A 20206-nucleotide genomic window follows, 5' to 3' on the forward strand; every position below is an offset into this window, starting at 1 on the left:
CAAAAATTAAAATGTGTTTACTGTACTTGCTAATGGCAAACACTATTCAATGATAAAAATAACATTAGCTGTACTTTAATCCCAACAAGCAATTTATTATAACTGCTACTATATTTTTTAACTTAATAAATAGTATGTGTACCAGGCAAACAAAACATATCAGCCATAACCAACTCTATTAAACATATTAGCAAAAGAAAATATATCTTTTACCTGTTGAAAAACATCTGTCCCCTCATCATAGTCCACCATACTGAAGAAGAGTTTGTTACAGAAAGCAGATGAATAGCGCCAGGAGTTAGCCAGGATTTGATATTCTTCATTAGCTTGCCTGATAAGAACAATGGAGCAGAGTAGAAACATCAGTATTTAAGCACCAACAAAGCTGTTAATAAAACAGGCAATTCTAGGGAAAGAAGTGGCCAGTTTTTATATGAAAAGCAAGCTAAGAATATATTTTATATTTTTAATTGGTCATAGAAAAAAGGTGAAATATTCCATGATGTGAAAATTACATAAAATTCAAATTTTATTGTTCATTAATAAAGGTTTATTGCTACAGAGCCACATGAGTCATAGACATATTTTTTCTGGCTGCTTTTGTGCTATATATAGAAAGGCAGAGTGTAATTATTGTAATTGAAACCATGTAGCCAAAAGCCCATCTTGGAACTTTCAAAATCAAGTTTAACAACTCTTACATTATTTTGTGGCATATATATTTAAATTTTCTGATAACTTTTAGTAAAAGGCATAAAGCTATTTTTAAGAATATTTGCAACTCACTTTAACAGAAAAATAATAAACATGAGAACATTTTAAAGTTGTAAACAATTATATTACAACTTTTTATAGCCCATTTATCTAAAAATGCATTTACATTCAAACCTAAAGGTAATAAATAAATTAAAAGGGCACAAAGAAGCCAATGATATAAACAAGACTCCTCTAAGAGCATATTATTTCTATTTTCAATTAATTTCTATTGGACATTTTGTTGATTTTCCAGATAATAAAGCACTATATTTAGGTGGAGGGATGGAAACTGAAATGATACTGTTGGAGGATGTAAGCATAGTAACTGAATAAAAAAAAGTGATTGCTAAAATGTTAATAAAAAGAGTTGTTCTTTGATATAGTAGTAGCTGATTTTTCAGTTTTAGGGAGTCCCGCTCCTAAAAATGTAAGTAAAGAAATGAGTATACTTCCACAATAATAAAAAGCCTTCAGTGACTTGACCCTGACAATGGAGTAGGTCTGAGCCTCTTTGCACACTAATAAACCTTTAAGAGGCCAGTACTACCTTAAAAAAACATTAGAAGAATGAATTAAAGTTATATATATATATATATATATATATATATATATATATATATATATATTATATATAATTTTGCACCAAAATAATTTTGCTTTTAAAATGCAACTTAGGGAAATAACAAATCAGCAAAAACTGGCATTTTTTATGATAGTCTAAAAAATGAAAATGCTTTGTTCTGAAAAATGCAGGGAGAATCAAATTTTAGTATTCAACATCTGTGTATAGTATCTAATGGAATTAGATAAAACAGAGATACTGTTCAATTTCTTTTCCTCATAATGTTCGAGCCTAACACAGACCTACTAGACTCTATCTACTAAGCATACATTCATACACTCGTTAATTCACTCCATAATACACAGGTATGCCAACAACATGTCAGCTGATGCAGGAGTGAATAGTGTGTACAAGCTCCCTGATCTCAGGGGGGAAAAATGCCAGTGAGAAAGAGAGGCCTCACACAAGGAAACACAAAATTTCAGATAATCCCAAGTACTCTGAGGAAAATAATAAAATGTGATAAGGAATATTGATGAGTCAAAGAAAATGAATTCATTTTGCTTTCAAACTCTGTATCATTCACTTTTTCAGCTTGACTTCTCAATGATCAATCTATCGTTCCAAAATCCTGAAAAATGTCCCAAAGCCGGCATCATAAAGACAAAAGGCAGAGTAGAAGACAAGATCCTCCAAACTCTGGACACAACTCATGTCTACTATCTATGTCTCTATGAACAGACCACACTCAAAGGGCCTCTGTTTTATGACATCCCATGCTCACTCTTAAGCATTAAATCCTTTGTTTGGAATGCTCTCACTTCTTTCAAAAGCTGCCTCTCCTTCAGAAGTCATTCCCTCTCTACCCCTATCATACTTGTTCAGGTAACTATCTGAAATGGAAATTGTTACACTGCAGTGCTACTTATTTTAAGTACATATCTGTATCACATTAGGCATATTATATTTACACATTGATTGCTCAATGGATGGAACCCAATAGAGAAAAGGCATTAATAAAGTTGATGATGGTGAATAAATATACTTTCCTAAATAGACAATATATCATTTATACCCTAAAGCTAATGAATCACTAGAGACTCTGAACTCTGGAGAGTCTGAAAGTCCACTTAGTCAGATTTAAGTCCCAAGATAATGTCTCTTGTAAGACTAATTTGCTTTATTGGTGGTCTTAGGGAGAAAAAAATAAACACTTTAAATCTATGTACCATAATAAATAAATGCTCTTTGTCAAGAACAGTGGTCATGAGTTAAAAGGTTGTAATGACTAAATTATCAATCATGTTCTTAATGTCAATTTCAAATGCAAATACAGAATCTAGATCTTAATTATCAATGCTATTTATTCAGCATTTTAATATATGCTGTAATAATGAAGTATATCTCAGGTCCCCACCTGTAAGAAGCTTGTTATAGAAAGGAATAGACACATATTAATACATAAGTAAGATATATATGTATTTTAAAAGGTTGCAAACCATAGGTGCTATGTGAAATTCAGAGGAGGCCGAGAACACAGTGGACTTGAGCAGTTGGACAAGGTGAATATAAAATGTAAAACTCCCAGAAAAGAATGGAGGAACTAAAATTATAAGAAAGAACATTAAGGTAACAGAATCAGTGTAAACAAAAACTACGGCGTCTGAAATATGTATTGTGTGTTCACTGTTAGAAAATAAAAGACTGGAAGCTCTCTTCTGGTGGAGAGATAAATAGGATTTTGATTTATTCTGTAAACTGAACAATAAGGAATGTTTTGAAGGGAATTATGCAAAATGCTAATTAAAAAACCTGTGTCTGGCAACAGTGTTTGCAATATATTAGAGGAAGAGAAAATAAACGTTTAGAAACCACTCAGAATCCTATATAATAAAAGGCTAATATGCAAATTGTCCTCTCAACCAAAAGTTCAACCAGTTGTTTGACCAGGGGGCGGGGCTGGCCCTCCAACCTCCCCAGGTCCGTTCCCCAGGCCAGACAGGTAGGCCAGACCCACCTGTGCACGAACTCATGCACTGGGCCCTCTAGGTTATTATAATGGTTTAATCGGGAAAACATATGAAGCTATTTAAATAGTCTACAAATGAAGATATGACCTATTTCTTACATATTCTCCTTTAGAAACTGGAGCACCAAAGTAACCAGCAAAATTTTCTACACAAGTTTCTCTACTTAGGAATAAATCTACCTTGAACAGAGAATTTAGGGGAGCCAAGCAAATTAATTTTTCAACACAAAATACTTAGAAAAAAACTAAATATTGACAAGGAAAATGGGAGATTTCTTCTGTTGGGTATAATTCACTAGCAGTAGGGTCACTGAACAGATTTGTTATTAAAAATAATTCGATGAACCTGAGAAATATGAATTTCATGTAGATGAAATCTATTCAGAGTATAAAAGACTGAGTAGAAAGAATGTGCCCCAATAACATAAACTCTGTTTTCTAAATTTAACTCTATTACCCTTATCCCCTCAGTCCAACGTCCTACTGATTAGTAGGGACAGAAGAATCCTAACTAATGACAAATAAGAGATTCACTGGATTCTTGTACATGTTGGTGTCAGTTTGGACATTATAACAAACAAAGTAAGGCATCACTAGTGCTTATTAGCACACTTCAACCTTCACTGCCATCTAAATTGAAATCTGAAAACCACAAATGCTCCCAATGTTTCAGTCAAGTAAGTATTATTTCCAACACTGTTAATTAAAACAAATATTTTCTGTTTCGGGAGTTCACAGGATTATTAGGCTTAATTTTATTACTTCAGTAAATTGTTCTAACCTGAAGAGGGCAGTCAAGTTGCACCGAAACATTAGGGAAGGTTTAAGCAATGTCTGCAGGGCATAGTTCTGATCAATCTGTTCTAGAAAAATCTCCATTTTTATTATGGAAAGAAGGGAAAAAAATCATTTAATCCAAATGCTATAACTTTTTATATTATAATCATTTTTAAAGGTTATGTAAAACTATTGTAAAAAGAATTAACTCATCTGTAGCTGTATATATTTAATATAATCCCCATGACATTAATTTTTAGCTATAATGCCCTATAAAATAACAGATTTATATCAAAATCCCAAGATAACCTTTTTATACTCATATTTCATAATGAAGTATAAATGTATATAAATACATATTGCTTGGTGATTCTAAAGTATGTCTTCATGAAACCCCACATTAGTCAATTTTTATAGACAGTGATCAATATAAAGAGATCTAGTGTGAGCAGAACAACCTATTAATTATGGTCCTGAAGAAAAAAACAAACTGGCTGGCAAGCAGCACCTACAGAAAGATTTTAACAGAGTGGTTTCTCTCTGGCTGTGCTACACATGCCCAGGACCCTACTGAATACAGTGGAATTTATTACTAGTAAATAGACCCAATGCCTCTGAAGAGCTGAGAATTCAACAGTTCCCTACCATATTCTCATAGACTCTGCTTAATTCACTACTTGGTAAGATAAATTCAAGAGGTTGGTTGTACTCATTATGCTCTCTATTTCCTATACATTTATATTTTCCTTTATCCGACCTAAGTAGTCACATTTCCATAGGAAACAACTCTAACATGTTCAAACTGATGAATAGAAAGGACCTACAACCAAGATTACTCTACCCTGCAAATTCAGAATCGAAAGACAAAGAACTTTCCAGATTTCCAGACAAAAAAAAAAAAAAAAAGCTAAGAGTTCATCACAACCAAATCAGTATTATATGAAATGTAAAATGGTCTTATTTAAGAAGATCAAAACTATAAACAATAGTATAAACATGTGAATCTATACTATACTAGAGGAATATGCAAATTGTCCAGGACACTATCACATAACGACCAATCAGGATGGGGGCTGGGCCATGGCAGAGAGCTCTCAGCACACCTGTGCCAGGGATCTGAAGGGCACAGAGAGGAAGGGAGAGCAGATAGGCAGTCGGGGCAATCAGACCAGGAGGGGAGAGCAGATAGGGCAATCAAGCCAGGAAGGGAGTGCAGATAGTGCAGAAGGATCAGGCCAGCAGCAAGGATCAGTTAGGCAGTTAGGGCAACTAGGCCAGGAGGAGAGAGCACTTAAGGGGATCAGGTTGGCAGGGGAGCAGTTAGGGACATCAGGCAGGCAGGTGAGTGGTTAGGAGACAGTGGTTCCAGATTGCATTAGGGATCCCGGATTGAAGAGGGTGCAGGCAGGGCTGAGGGACTCCCCTTCCCCCCATGCACGAATTTCATGCATTGGGCCTCTAGTGTATACCTATCTATCAATACATATCTACAAACAATGAACAAGCAGAATAGAAATAGAGTTATAGACACAGATCACCATCATTGCAACCTGACTCCACTATTATAATTACTACTGCAAGGCACCCACCTGGAACTGATACAATTTCAAGCAGAAGATGCAATACAAATTGGACTTAGGAATCTTACCATAACTTGGCCTGTTTACTTTGTGGAGGAGACCATATTAGTCAGGGATTGTCCCTATCCATTTCTAGCAAACTGACTATATTACCCTACGACTTCCTCTCAGGGCTACTACTGGCATCTACTACGGTCAACGGTCAACACCATTCCCAACTAAGATGTCACTGTTGCAGATAAACAAAGTAGGCTTAGAATGTCTGGTTAAGCCAGAAAGCAAAGACTAATAGAGAAACATCATGCAGGTCAAATTTTGGGTAACTTGCATAATGAAGAAAAATAACTATAGTAATGAAATAGTGACTATAATAATAACCTTTGAGATATTATTGCTATAAAGGAGAGCTTTACCTACACCTCTCTTTCCTCTTTTGAGCAGCTCAGGGAATTAATATAGAAGGACCAACAGAATTTTAAAAAAAATCACTTCACAATCACTACTAACAAATTTAGGCAAAGATTATCAATGAATGCTACAATCACTGGGTGAAATGTTACTGAGAAACAGGATAATTACAAGATCTCAAAGTATCTTCTCCCCACACCACCTCCCTCCAGTACTTATTACATAGGAAAAAGGACATGTTTAAACAATACAAAATGTGGAGATCATCACCCTAATGAGGCGATAGACTTCATCACTGGCATTTGAAGAACTTAACATTATGTGCCTCCTGAGATGATGCACTAAGTACACAAAAACTGCAATAGAACTACCTGCAAACAGTAATAACTGCATTTAACCACAAGGAAACAAACAACAGAGATCCAGAGCATGGGACACCACACAAGGCAACTGGCCTGGATTCTTTTTAAAACCAGAAATTTAAAAGTGAAAAGAAACTAAAGCAGTCTAACAATCAAGTGCAATTTATGAACTTTGACAACATCCCAAATAAGAGGAATAGGCTGTAAAAAACATTTGGAGACAAATATAAAATTTAAATATGAACAGTACAGCAATACTTTATTGAAATCAATCAATTCACTTAAAAATAATAATGGTAAGGTAAGAATTCCCTTTTCTTAAAAGATGCGTACTTCAGTATGTAGCAGTTATATTTCATGATGTTCCACAATTATATGTACTTCTGCTGATATGTGAGTCATGTTTAATGTATACTTAGAAGAGCAAAATCAAATGTGTCAAAATGTAAATAATCCATAAATCTTGGTAAAAGGTGGACTGTATCAATGTACTACTGTTACAATTTTCTATAGTTTGAAATGAAGATAGGGGACTAATGCTGGACTTAATATACAAATAATATACAAAACAGAACGGACAACTAAAGGTTGCTGAAAAGAGTTGAGATTACCCATTCTCAGCAAGGAACACCAAGGAAGAAATTTAATGTGGTTAAGCTATATCATATGCCTTAACTTAAAAAATAATAAACTAGATGGAGCTCAGCAATAACCCTAGAAACTCCTTTAAAGTGGTCCTGGATTCATTCATTCAAGCTTGAAACAGTTCTCGTGTATTAGCCAAACCAGGCAGAGCATGTGTGAATGCCATGAGGGTGTGCCAGTCTTTCACAAAGAAGTGAAACCTTTTGTTGCTGTAGCCAGGCATATTAGGGTGACAATAATTAAAGCCATAGAGAAATATTATCTAAGGAACAGAGGAAATGATAAGGGCTATAGTTCCAAAACCATTTACCAAGCACTTACAAGAGCATTAAGTGATGTACAAGGGTAATTTTATCTATACACAATTTTCACCTTCTGTGCTCACTTTAAAATGTAATCTCATAAGAGACATGACCTCGCTTTAATGAAACAAAAGGCTGATAGCTCTTTCTGCGTGGTTTTGGCCAGCTATCTCCAACGTGCCAGTTCCTGTTATGAGATGTTAGCCTCAATAAAAGCTTTTCATGATCTAATGAGTTTAATAAATGCTGGCGATGGATTCCTGCCTTAAAAATTAATAATCTTAATTGGAAACACAAAAGCAAAATGCAAATTACAGTTCACAGGATAAAGGCAATGATGAATGTGTACACTTTAAAAAAGCGTTAAACTCTATTAGCTCCAGAGCCACAAATCCCAACCCTGACAGGTATTAGCTGTGTGACTGGGTAAATCATCTCTCTCAGCTTTGAGGTTCTCATCTATAAAATGATTTTTTTCAGACCTAACCCTTATAGTAGTAAGGGAAAAAAAAAAAAAAAATATATATATATATATATATATATATATATATATATATCCTATATAATAAAAGGCTAATATGTAAATTGACTAAATGTCGGAAAGACTGGTTGCTATGATGTGCTCTGACCATCAGGGGGCAGACACTCAATGCAGGAGCTGCCACCTGGTGGTCAGTGTGCTCAGCCAGAAGCCAGGCTCATGCCTCCACGGCAGCAGGATGCCCACAGGGAGCAGGCCTAAGCTGGCAGTGGGACATCCCGAGGGCTCCCGGACTGTGAAAGGGTGCAGGCTGGGCTGAGGAACCCTCCTGCATGAATTTCATGCATTGGGCCTCTAGTCTATATATATATATATTTAAAAGGCTAAGTGATGGACTGTACATACGCATGTAAAACAGAACTGCAGGTACATATGACACGCACTGGCAATTTAAAAATAAACACTGACTCACACATGCAAGATGCATATAAAGCTCTCATCGGCGCCAAATGCATGTGTGTTCTATCATGTAGGTCGTGAATTTGGTTGATGCTTCTATTATACAGAAAGGGCGAATAGCAATATTAAAATATTTCTTCTAATTAATTTCCTTTCAATGTGCACAGATCCATGCATCAGGCCATTAGTATATACGTATAGTCATATATATCACATATTAATATATATGGCAACATAGAACTCTAATAGTTTACACATAGTAAACAATAATTTTATTTTATCAGATGAGATGGATGTTAGCTACTTAACATTTGATATGTTAATGTAACAATTTATTCAATTCACCAAGACATCAAAACTTTGGTTATACATGCATCTTGCATGACTCTACGTGTACTTTCTTATTTTCCTTCACCTGGACGTTTTCTTCTTATACTTATTGATCCACAGTAATAACCTTAGAAGAGGACATTTTGTTCTCAGAATGTTTTGTGACTTCTGGAAGAGATGAGTAACTTTGTGGTAGAGTACATCTAAGATTTAGCAATTATGGGTAATATTCCCTTTAGTACAATTTGATAAAGGAAGTTGGAGTTAACGCTTATGGGAGTGAGGTGAGAACTGTATTGAGTTGTCTTAATTAACAACTTTATTTGGCCCAGGAGTTCGATGTTAGCACTGAATAAGGTGAGAATTGAATTCTGAAATTTGTGAATGAACTGACTGTGTGAAGGAAGAGCAGCATGATTTGCTCAGAGGGCTCACAAGGAAGCCAACAGCTCATTCACCAGCCTAAAGCAACTGGAGAATCTAAGTGTGGGTGAACTGTAGAAGAAAATATCTTAAAGAAAAAGCAGGAAGTCTCACAAATGAAAACAAAAAGATTTTAAAATTATAACTACAAATTTTTATAAATATTCTATAGAATTATAAAAATAGTTTTATTTAAAAAAAAAATGAACCAAAATTTCATTGACACTGAAAAACCTAGAATTCATGCTAAAAAACATAAAATTAAAAAAAAAAAGATGACTACTTATAATAGGGTGTCTTTTTCAATGACTCTACAACTCCCTTTGAGGCAAAATTTAGAATACAATTGAATAATTTTTCTCAACACTTTACCTTTTCTTAGTTGAGATCTCTTTGATCTACTCTGCCAACTATCCTATGGGTCACAGTACTCTCTTGGTTCCATAACAGTAAATCTCAGAACAATGCTCATCCACAATTTAACAAATCTTCCTTTGACATTTCTATTAGTCTATAATATAAATGTATCATCCTCATCTAACAAACTCCAAGGCATCTCTCTATCAGCTCACTTAATTTTCTTCCTTTCCAACTCCATTATCACCCTGAACAATTTCAGTACACATGATTTAATCTAGACATTACCACAGCCCTGTAAGTTTCTCTACAACATCAACAATCACCTATATTATAATTCAGTAAATTACTTATAAATTATTAAGTAAACCCTATATGACTTCTTAATTTTCAACTCCATCCTATTTTTACAAAAAATCTGTTTTTCACTCTCATTAAAATAGAACTTATTTCACACCTAATTTTTCAGCTGATCCCTGGCTTCCTTTGATTCCCCCACCCAACTTTGAACCCGTAACCACACATTTCAAATAGTAATACTGTATCACTAGCACTCTCAAAGCACTTCTCTAACCCCCTTCACACCATCAGCCAGATATGCTAACCCTAAGGAAGATGTTCTTGCTCCTAAGTTGCTGAGTATTGGGGCAGAAAATGGTTTCAGTACAGATCCCTCACTAAGAAGTTGGGTATTCTGGTTTCAAAAGGGATCCTCAATACTATATGGTCATCCAACCAGTCTTCCCAATCCCATTGCTCCTCAAGAAAAACAAATAAAAACTCTAAATCATGAACTTGATTCTTATCTTCCCTTTCTCTTTACTGGTTACATACTGGAATTACAGAGATCATGTCTGTGTAAACGCCATTGCCTTGGGGCCATCCCAAAGCAATTAAATCAGAATGTCTGAGTATGGGAATCATATTTGACTCTACACTTTTTATTCCTTTTCAAGGCTTCACCTGCTTTTTCTTCTTTAACAACCTACCACCACACTGATTTGCAAATTATTTTAACTTTTTATAATTACTTCAAATGTTTTCTCTCATAATTCTAAAATTATTCTAAATTATGAAAGTGCATTAGAAAACTAGAGGCCTAGTGCACAAATTTCGGAGGGGTGGACATCCCTCTCGCAGTTCGGGACTCCTTGCTCCTTACTGCCAGCCTGCGCACTGCTCCTTCGCACTGCCCCAGAGGCGGGAGAGGCTCCCACCTCGCTGCTGCACTCGCCAGCCGTGAGCCCGGCTTCTGGCTGAGCAGTGCTCCCCCTGTGGGAGCGCACTGACCACCACAGGGCAGCTCCTGCACTGACCGTCTGCCTCCTGGTGGTCAGTGCACATCATAACGACCGGTTGTGCTGGTTGTTCGACCGAAACGGTCGCTTAGGCTTTTATTATATAGTCTATAATAAGCAAACAAATAAGTAAAGGTTATTTTGAGCTCTGTTATTTAAAAAAAAATTAAGGCCAGTGTGGCTTGGTTGGTTCGGTGTACTCGCATACGTATACCAAAAACATACCCAGGTCTCAGGTTCAATCCTCAGTGAGGGTGCATGTGGGAGGCAACCGATTGATGTTTCTTTTTCTCTCCCTCCCATCCTCTCTATAGGATCAATAAACAAACAAAATTAAGGGTCCATATTTGAAAATTCATTTAACAACATATAATAATATGTTAAGTAAAATCATTTAACAGTATATTATGGTTAATGTTATCTGAACATATACAAGTATATGTAACTGTGAAATAAATACTTTGATAAGGTATTTCTAGACTATACCTGACAGAAATACAATCATCAGCCGAAACCGGTTTGGCTCAGTGGATAGAGAAGTCGGCCTATGGACTGAAAGGTCCCAGGTTCTATTTAGGTCAAGGGTATGTACCTTGGTTGCGGGCACATCCCTAATAGGGAGAGTGCCAGAGGCAGCTGATCGATGTTTCTCTCTCATAAATGTTTCTAACTCTCTATCCCTCTCTCTTCTTCTTTGTAAAAAATCAATAAAATATATTAAAAAAATACAATCATTAAATAAATATATTTCTTCACACAGTAGTGAATATAGAAATTCAATTAATTCAATATTTAGATGCAAGAAAATTATTTTCCTAAAACATATTTGGTATTATAACATGGCAAAAGACATTTTGTAGTTTTAGGGGAAACAACTCTTACACAAAAATATCAATTAAGGTGGTATTTTTTCTGCCTTGGGCTTCACAGCATCCCTTAAGATGTTTATTTATACCTTCCCTATCCATATGTGCTAGCCCAATTCTGACAGCAGTATTAATGCTCACTTGAGTACTGGTCCTCAAATTTGATAGGAGAGGAACTAGGAATCATCTGAAGAGATGTTTTTCAAAAAACTTTTGTTCACTATCCTCTCTACCCACTGTGCACCATGCCCTATGATATACACTCACTATTAGGTTATGATGAGATCCTTCTTGAAAATTTCAGAACAATGAAATTCTCTTTCTGTAAACTCCTATGAACAGAACTGTTTAGTCTTATTCAATGACCATGTCACTAATAACTTCCATTGCCACTAGAGCTAACAATGATTCAGATATTTTTAAAAAGTCCACAGATGAATAAACAATGTGTGGAGTTACTACACAAAAAGCAATTATTTTTTCAGAAAACAGTGGTCAACTAAGAAGAAACAGACAATGGGTTAAGGTTGGGGGTGGGGTGGGGAGATCTCTAGGCCTAAATGGTTTTGCTCAAGAATTCTATCAAACATTTAAAAAAGTAGTAACACAATCTTCTAAAATTGTGTAAGTTTTCACAATCTCTTCCAGAATAATAAATGGGGATATAACATTTCCCGATTCACTTTATGAGGCCAGTATTTCCCTGGTACCAAAACTAGACAAAATAGCATTAAAATGATATAAAAAGTGACCCAGATCAATATCTATCATAAAGATAGATGTGAAAATTTTCAACAAGATATTAGTAAACAGAATCCGGCAATGCATAAAAAGAATAATATTAAGAGGGATTTATTCCAGGTTGTAAGACTGGTCCAACATTGGAAACTCAGTCAAAGTAATTCACCATATTAACAGGCGAAAGAAGCAAAATCATATCAATTCTGGCAAAAGACATTTTGTAGTTTTAGGGGAAACAACTCTTACACAAAAATGTCAATTAAGGTGATATTTTTAAATTAAATAAGATAAAAACTTAACAAAATCCAACAACCATTCAGGATAAAAACGCTCAACAAACTACATATAAAGAACTTCCTCAACTTGATAAAGGACATTTATAAAAATCCTATTGCTATATCATACTTAATGATGAAAGTCTGAATGCTTTCTCTCTAAGATCAGATCAAAATTTAAAACTAAATTCTTAGAAAAAAACATGGGGAAAAATTTGGGGATCTGGGGTTAAGCAAAGAGTTCTTCAATTTTGTAAGGAAAGCAAGAAATGTAAAAGAAGAAAATTATAAATTGGACCTCACCAAATTTAAAATCTGCAAAGGATTCCATTCTAGCATGAAGAGAAAGCCATGGACTAGAAGAAAATATTTGAAAATCACGTATCTGATAAAGAACTAGCATCTCTAATACATAAAAAACTCTGAGACCACCAATTAGAAATGGGCAAAAAACCACACATATTTCACTGAAGATATATGGATGATAAATAAGCATGCGAAACAATATTCAACAAGAGAAACAAGCATATAAAAAGATGTTCAATACCATTAGCCATGAGAGAAATGCGAAATGAAACCACAAGGAGACAGCACTCCATCTCTATCTGAGTGACAAAGGCAATGCTGATGAGATGAAAAACCACCTCACTTACACACTACTGTGGACGTGTAGACTGACACAGCCACCCTGGAACCATTTAGACAGTTTCTTGTAAAGCAGAACAGGCAGCCACCATACAACCTAAGCACTATACTGTCTGGTGTTTATCCCAGAGAAACAAAAACTTAAGTTCACACAAAAACCTGTATAAGAAGTTTCACAGCAGTTGTATATGTCATGGCCAAAAACTAAAAACAACACTGATGTCCTTTAACATATGGGCAGTCAAAATGTGGTATTTCCATATCATAAAATACTACTCAGTAAAAAAAGATTAAACTATTGATAAACACAACAACTTGGATGGATTTTGAGGGAATTACATTAAGTGAATGAAAAGCAAACCAAAAAGGTCATACACTGTATGATTCCATTTACATAACAGTCTTGACAAAATACAGAAACAGGGAACAAAGTTTGGAGGTGGGGAGTGGAATGGTGTGGGGGTGGCAATAAAGGACAAGAGGAATTCTTATGGGGATGGACCTGTTCTGTATCTTGACTGTACCACTACCAACGTGCTGCCGGTGAGAGTGCGTATAGTTCTGCAAGCTGTTACCGCTGTGGGCCAGCAGGTAAAAAGGATATGATTTGTTTGCATTTTCTTTTTTTTACAAATGCACATGAACCTACAATTATCTCAAACTAAAAAGTTTCATGAAAAAACAGCATTTGCTACAAATGTATTATATTTGTACTTGTCCAAAATTTTCTTTAGGATATTTCTACTGAAAAATATTTCATGCATTTCAAATTGTTTACTTCTATTTCACAGTTCTAGTCATTGGAGAGATTGAAAATTAAGTGGACTTTTTGTGTCCTCTCTATAAAACTGTTAGAATAGATTAGACTAAAGGGACTACTTCACTGTCTACAAGATATTAGGTGAACTACAAGGCAATATTCAAACCAAATTCTATCACATTCTTACCTTTAGGTAGGACATACTGATAACTATTTTTCATAATTATATATGAAAATGGTCAATAAATGTTATGTAATAAAAGAATATTGGCTTATCAATGTCATTTCCTAGAATACAATTATTTTAGCTTACTTTTAAATGCTCATTGCTATATGTGACTAAAACATTGAACTGTTTTATTCTATTATGTACATTTATCTTACATATAATAAATATTATAAGCACACAATAGTTTTTAAAAAATTTTAATGCTTGATTACCTGCACACAGAACACTGCCGCTGAGGTTGAAGAGCCGTGAACATAACAATCATAGAGTAGTTCCGAGGTGGCGTCTTTATAAACTTTCGGAATTTGTCGCCATTCAGTCGGAAGATTGAGCGCCTGGCACTCCATTCCATCAACTGTTCTACTTTTTCGGCTAATAGATTCTGCAATTAAATATAGGAATTTAAATTTACACAAGGTTAAAGTCCCTCAGTTTGTATTTCATAAAAGCAGAATTACATGAGATTATATTTTAGCAAATGTTATTTTCTGTTAAAAGTCGTCGTTTTAGTGAACAATACCAGACGTAGTAAGACACATCAACATCACGTATTCCTTGAGATCCACAGATAAGAGCACATCACCTCCCTAGTACACTTAGCAAAATGGTAAATCTCAATCTAATCATGAGAAAACAATACACTGACACAAGTTTAATAACAGTCTATAAAATAACTAACCAGTGCTCTTCAAAGGTGTCAAGTTCATGAAGACCAGGAAAGGCTGAGGAACAGTAACACGGAGAAGAGGGAGAAATGACAACTAAGTGCAACATGGAACTTCTCACAATCTGGGACCCCTAGGGGGATGTCGGACTGCCGGTTTCTGCCCAATCCCCTCAGCAGGCAAGGCTAAGGGACCCCACCAGTGCACGAATCCATGCACCGGGCCCCTACTACACATATAAAATCTTTGGTTAATCTCTTCACACCCTCTCCCCTTCCCTCTGAGATTCATCAGTCTGCTCCATGTTTCCATGCCTGTGCATCTGCCCCCCTGGTGGTCAATGTACTCATAGTTACCGGTCAAACCATCGCTTAGGTTTTTATATAGAGAGATACATGTTATTATTTATAAACTTCTAAAATAAAAATTAATCAATAAAGTACAAGATCTGTATATATATATTTTGAGTATTCACACAAAGTTGTTAACTTTTGTTCTACTTTCCACCCACAAGAAGCAGTGTGTTCAGTTTTTATATCTCTTGCCTCAAGTAACTTTCCCATTTTAAAGTCAATAACCCAAGAGCAGGAAGCACCAGAAACTGCTATAAGATATATGGCTTTGATCATCATTTCAGAACGCTCTCTGATCATTTGTCACTAATAAAGAGCCAATGACACAGATACACTCATTTCAGAAATCATAAAAAATTGAGTTTATTTTTTAAATTTAGCATTATCATTCATACTTTAATATAAGGTTTACAACAAACAGAAAGACATGTTTAATGAGTACTTTCAATGTGTCAGTTATAATACTAGGCATACAACATGTCAGGTGCCAACCAACATCCCTATTGCACAGAGAAAAAATTCAGGTTCAGAGAACCTAAATTACCTACTCAAGATCAAATTACTAAGTGGTTAAGCCTGAATTCAAAGTTGGTTTTTCTACTGTTAATTCCTAGGTTGTTTATCCATGTAATAGTGGTGTGTGTGTGTGTGTGTGTGTGTGTTAAATGTTCAGGTGTGATATCTCTATACACATGTATAGTCTTTAAAAAAAAAAAAAATCTGGGGAACCATTTAAACAAAATTAGAGCTTTCTACATAGTGAGATAGTTTATTATGAAAGTTCCTCTAATTTAATTCCCTGATTAGGCTTAGAAAATAATTCTTTGTAAGCATGCATTCCTTATGGTAAAAAATAGGCCAGGTAAATAAGTTAACATATAGTTTCCAGATGCTTAAATGTTTTAAGATAATACAGAAAGATGTATTTTTAAAGTACCAATACACTTGAAAAAAATAATAGCAAAAATATTGAGCATTAAATATGGATTTAGAACACATAATTAAAGAGACATGAGTTTCAGATTCTCTATTTAGGAAGTAGTTTGCAGAAGTGAGCGATTTGATTAGCTGTCTCCTTTGTACTGAAAAAACGGTCTGGGAGGGGAAGGGCTACATGGTTGACTCACACTTTCTAGAGCATCCTATCTAATAAAAAGCTAATATGCAAATTGACTGAACAGCAGAACGACCAGTTGCTATGATGTGCACTGACCACCAGGCGGGCAGACGCTCAATGCAGGAGCTGCCCCCTGGTGGTCAGTGCACTCCCACAGGGGGAGCACCGCACAGCCAGAAGCCAGGCTCACGGCTGGCAAGCGCAGCAGTGGTGGTGGGTCTCTCTCCTGCCTCCACAGCAGTGCTAAGGATGTCCGCCTGCTGGCTTAGGCCCACTCCCTGCGGAGAGCGGGCCTAAGCCATCAGTCAAACATAGCCTGACGATTCATGGACTGCCAGAGGGCACAGACTGGGCTGAGGGAATTTTCATGCACTGGGCCTCTAGTCTATTATAAAGAAGGTTGAGCTAATTCTCCAAAGAAAGTATTTCAAGCTGATATAGTAGAAACATTCAGTAAGGAACAGAAAACTGGTCAATGTGAATTTAATGACCTAAGAAAGAATCGTAGGTTGAGCATCAGCCTCCAAACAGGGCTTACTCCACTGCAGCATCTCTCTGGGATGGGGCTGTAGCCTTAGCTAAGAGCCAGGTTAGGAGCATTTGTCCCTTCCAGGTATGTATTGTATTTCCATTTCAGAGCCATTTGTGCTTCTCTCTGTCGGAAATGTTTTCCTCCTGCTACCATTTCATTTCTGCAGAACTGCTTTCACACTTCACCACCTTCTCTGTTTGGGTGTCCCTTTTGGTCTCTTAAAGAGAGTAATACTCAGGAACCTTGATTCCCTATTCCCAAGGGGGGAAAAAAAATTCTGAGGAAACTTTGTGTGGTACATGTTGAAGGTATCTCTTGATGACACATCCATAAGATGGAATATAATGTAAACTTTTAAAACTGAGGAAGATACGTCTATTTTTAAATTAGAAAATAATTTGATGGCTCAAATCAAATGATGGTTCCATATTTATATACAATGTGACCTTACTAAATTATTTCTCTGGATCTCAGTTTCTTTATCTCTAAAACAAATAATACCTGACAACAATGTTGGTAAAATTAAATGGCACAATGTTTGGAAAACTCATATCAAGCATCCTGCAAAGGACAGGCACTCCAATTTTGTTCCCTTCTCCTCAGGTTAATCCCTATCAGCAACACTGAGAGGAACAGTGCCTCCTGAAGGAACATCTAAGTGGAAAATTTTTTTAAAATAACCTCATAAATATCTTAAATCTCAGAGCTATCTAACGTTTTCCCAGTACTTAGTATATGACAAGCACTGTGCTAAGTTTATAAATGAACACTGTGGATTACTGATTACATGACAAGACTGCATAAAATTTATGGAAAATGAAAGAGGAAGGAGTACAGCAGGTCCTCCTCTCAAGGCCTTATGGCGAAGATGCTCTAGCAGTAAAAATAATGCTTATATTGGTATTTCGGTTATAGCTTTGGTGTTAAATGCCTTAGTGCCATCAGGACAATATGGCATATAAGATCTCATGTCTGTGAACACTAACTGGTCGGTAATGGCTAATTTAAATTTAGCACAGAGGGAAATTCTGAAACCTTGGCAGGGGCTATGTAAAGAGTGTGTGATCAGTTGGATTTTGTTGGCTAAGGCCAGGATATAGGAACAGGGAAGTCATAAATCTACCAGATCAGAAAAGACAAAATAAATCTAATATTTAGAATCTTAAAAGAAGAAACCCTGTCCTTGCTTGTTACATTGTAAAAAGCAAGAGCTAGCAGTTCCCACGTATTAATGAAGTTAATGTAATCAGTCATATTAACTATCGGTGCCCAGCCTATATTTTTATCTTAATACTTTTTATTAAATCTGAATTTTAAGGCAAGTCACTATAACAAACAAACTGGCATAATCTATATGCCAATCCACAACATGATATTACTAAAATTTCTCAATTCATGCTTCTACAAATCAATTCCTAACAAAAATACAAATAAATAAATGGTACATTTCACTAAGCATCATGGAATAAAATTGTTCATTCTAAAGTAAAACTTACATATGAAAAAAAAATCTCACTAATCTAATACTTTTACATCCATACTAGAGGCCCAGTGCACAAAATTCATGCACAGGGAGTTGGGGGGGGGGGGGTGGACACAGCTTGGCCTGTACCCTCTCGCAGTCTAGGAACCCTTGGGGGTGTCTGACTGCCAGCATTGTATCCCTAGGTACATTTCAATGATGACCAGATGCACCAAAACAAAGATATACATGTTGTCTCATGTCTTAAGAGACATCTGAATAAAAAACATAGAAATAAAGTTACTTAAAACATTTATTCAAACATCCATGCCTTTTTTAGACAAGAGAAGCCTCGCAACACTGCAGTGTTTCGTTAAGTGAAGTATTTCTAGAGAGGCAGTAAAAATATTCTTAGTAACACTCATGTAATAAGTGGCTTTACCAGAATTGGGGGTTATTCTGTTTTATTTTTCACTACCACATTAACAGTTATTTTGTTGTTTTGGATTTTTACTTAATTCATGTGGGCTGGTTCCATGACAATTTTTCACTATAAATTGCTTTAATATAATACTCCCCTATCAAGAGATAGCATCATTAGAATTTTGACCCCTGAAAGATCAAAATATGAAGCCATTTTAACAAGGGACAGTCATGAAGGGGGCTAAATGAGCATCTGTTTTTATTGCATTGCATTAGTGTCAGTCACCATCTTTATTGAACTCCCTATCTTTCTGTTAAATAAATACCCCATTTTAAAAACAGGCACCAGTGACAAAGACTCACAGCAGCTGCAAAAGGAGAGAAAAAACCCTTCCTACAGCTGAACACAGCCATCTGGCCTTACTCTCCTGGGGCCTGGATCCAGGCAAGGCGGCCATTGCCAGTGCTAACAAACATAGCAGAAATCCTATTATAATCATACAATGCATCACAAAATAACGCATTGTTTTAGAAGCCTGGTTTGTATATAACTTTACCGGTAATAGCGACATGCAATGTGTTATAGCTAAAGAAAATGTTTTCTACAAAAAAATGTGAAAACAGCTGAAACCGGTTTGGTTCAGTGGTAGAGCATCGGCCTGCGGACTGAAAGGTCCCAGGTTTGATTCCCGTCAAGGGCATGTACTTTGGTTGCAGGCACATCCCCAGTAAGGGGTGTGCAGGAGGCAGCTGGTTGATGTTTCTCTCTCGACGTTTCTAGCTCTCTATCTCTATCCCTTCCTCTCTGTAAAAAATCAATAAAATATATATTTTTTTAAATGTGAAAACAAAAAATCAACCATTAATTGCAAAACGGAGAGATTATTTTTCTTAGCAAGGTTATTCTTAAGTCACACAAACTGATCAGTGAAATCTGTGATGGTTAAATTATTAAAACCAAGAAAACCTAAATAGAATCCAACACAGCCAAGAGCAAAGTTTTAAATGTTTTCCAATGCCTTTCCATCAACCAAAATAAGATGTGGTCTGCTGAATTACTTCCAAATGACAGAAGTAAAATATTTGGGGTAGAGCAAATTATTTCCTTTAGTTATTTTGTATAAAAGGTATTAAAATTATCACAGCTACCTATTAACTCAAATCTGTGTTACCGGCAGAGGACCAAAGATTTGTGACCCCAAGTCTCCAAAGAAACTTCTCGTGTGGGGTTTTATGTAGAAATCATCCTATATAAGAGGGTAATATGCAAATTAACCCTAATGGCAGAATAACACACTGGCCACCAGAGGGCAGACCTCAATGCAGGAGCTGCCCCCTGGTGCTCAGTGCACTCCCATAGGGGGCGCTC

The 20206-nt window shown here is 35.9% G+C and overlaps 1 protein-coding gene across 1 annotated transcript in view; it reads right to left on the bottom strand.

The window, feature by feature from the left end:
- Nucleotides 1-20206, bottom strand: part of TUSC3 (tumor suppressor candidate 3) — a 98267-nt gene that overhangs the window by 50701 nt on the left and 27360 nt on the right. The window contains exons 2-3 of the mRNA XM_084877021.1: nt 14498-14667; nt 214-331 (exon numbers count right to left, since the gene is read on the bottom strand). Coding sequence (XP_084733147.1) covers nt 214-331; nt 14498-14667 — 288 coding nt within the window. The remainder of the gene's footprint in view (nt 1-213; nt 332-14497; nt 14668-20206) is intronic.

This window comes from Pipistrellus hanaki (genome assembly GCF_964339955.1).
Source record: "Pipistrellus hanaki genome assembly, chromosome: 3".
Lineage (NCBI taxonomy): Eukaryota > Metazoa > Chordata > Mammalia > Chiroptera > Vespertilionidae > Pipistrellus > Pipistrellus hanaki.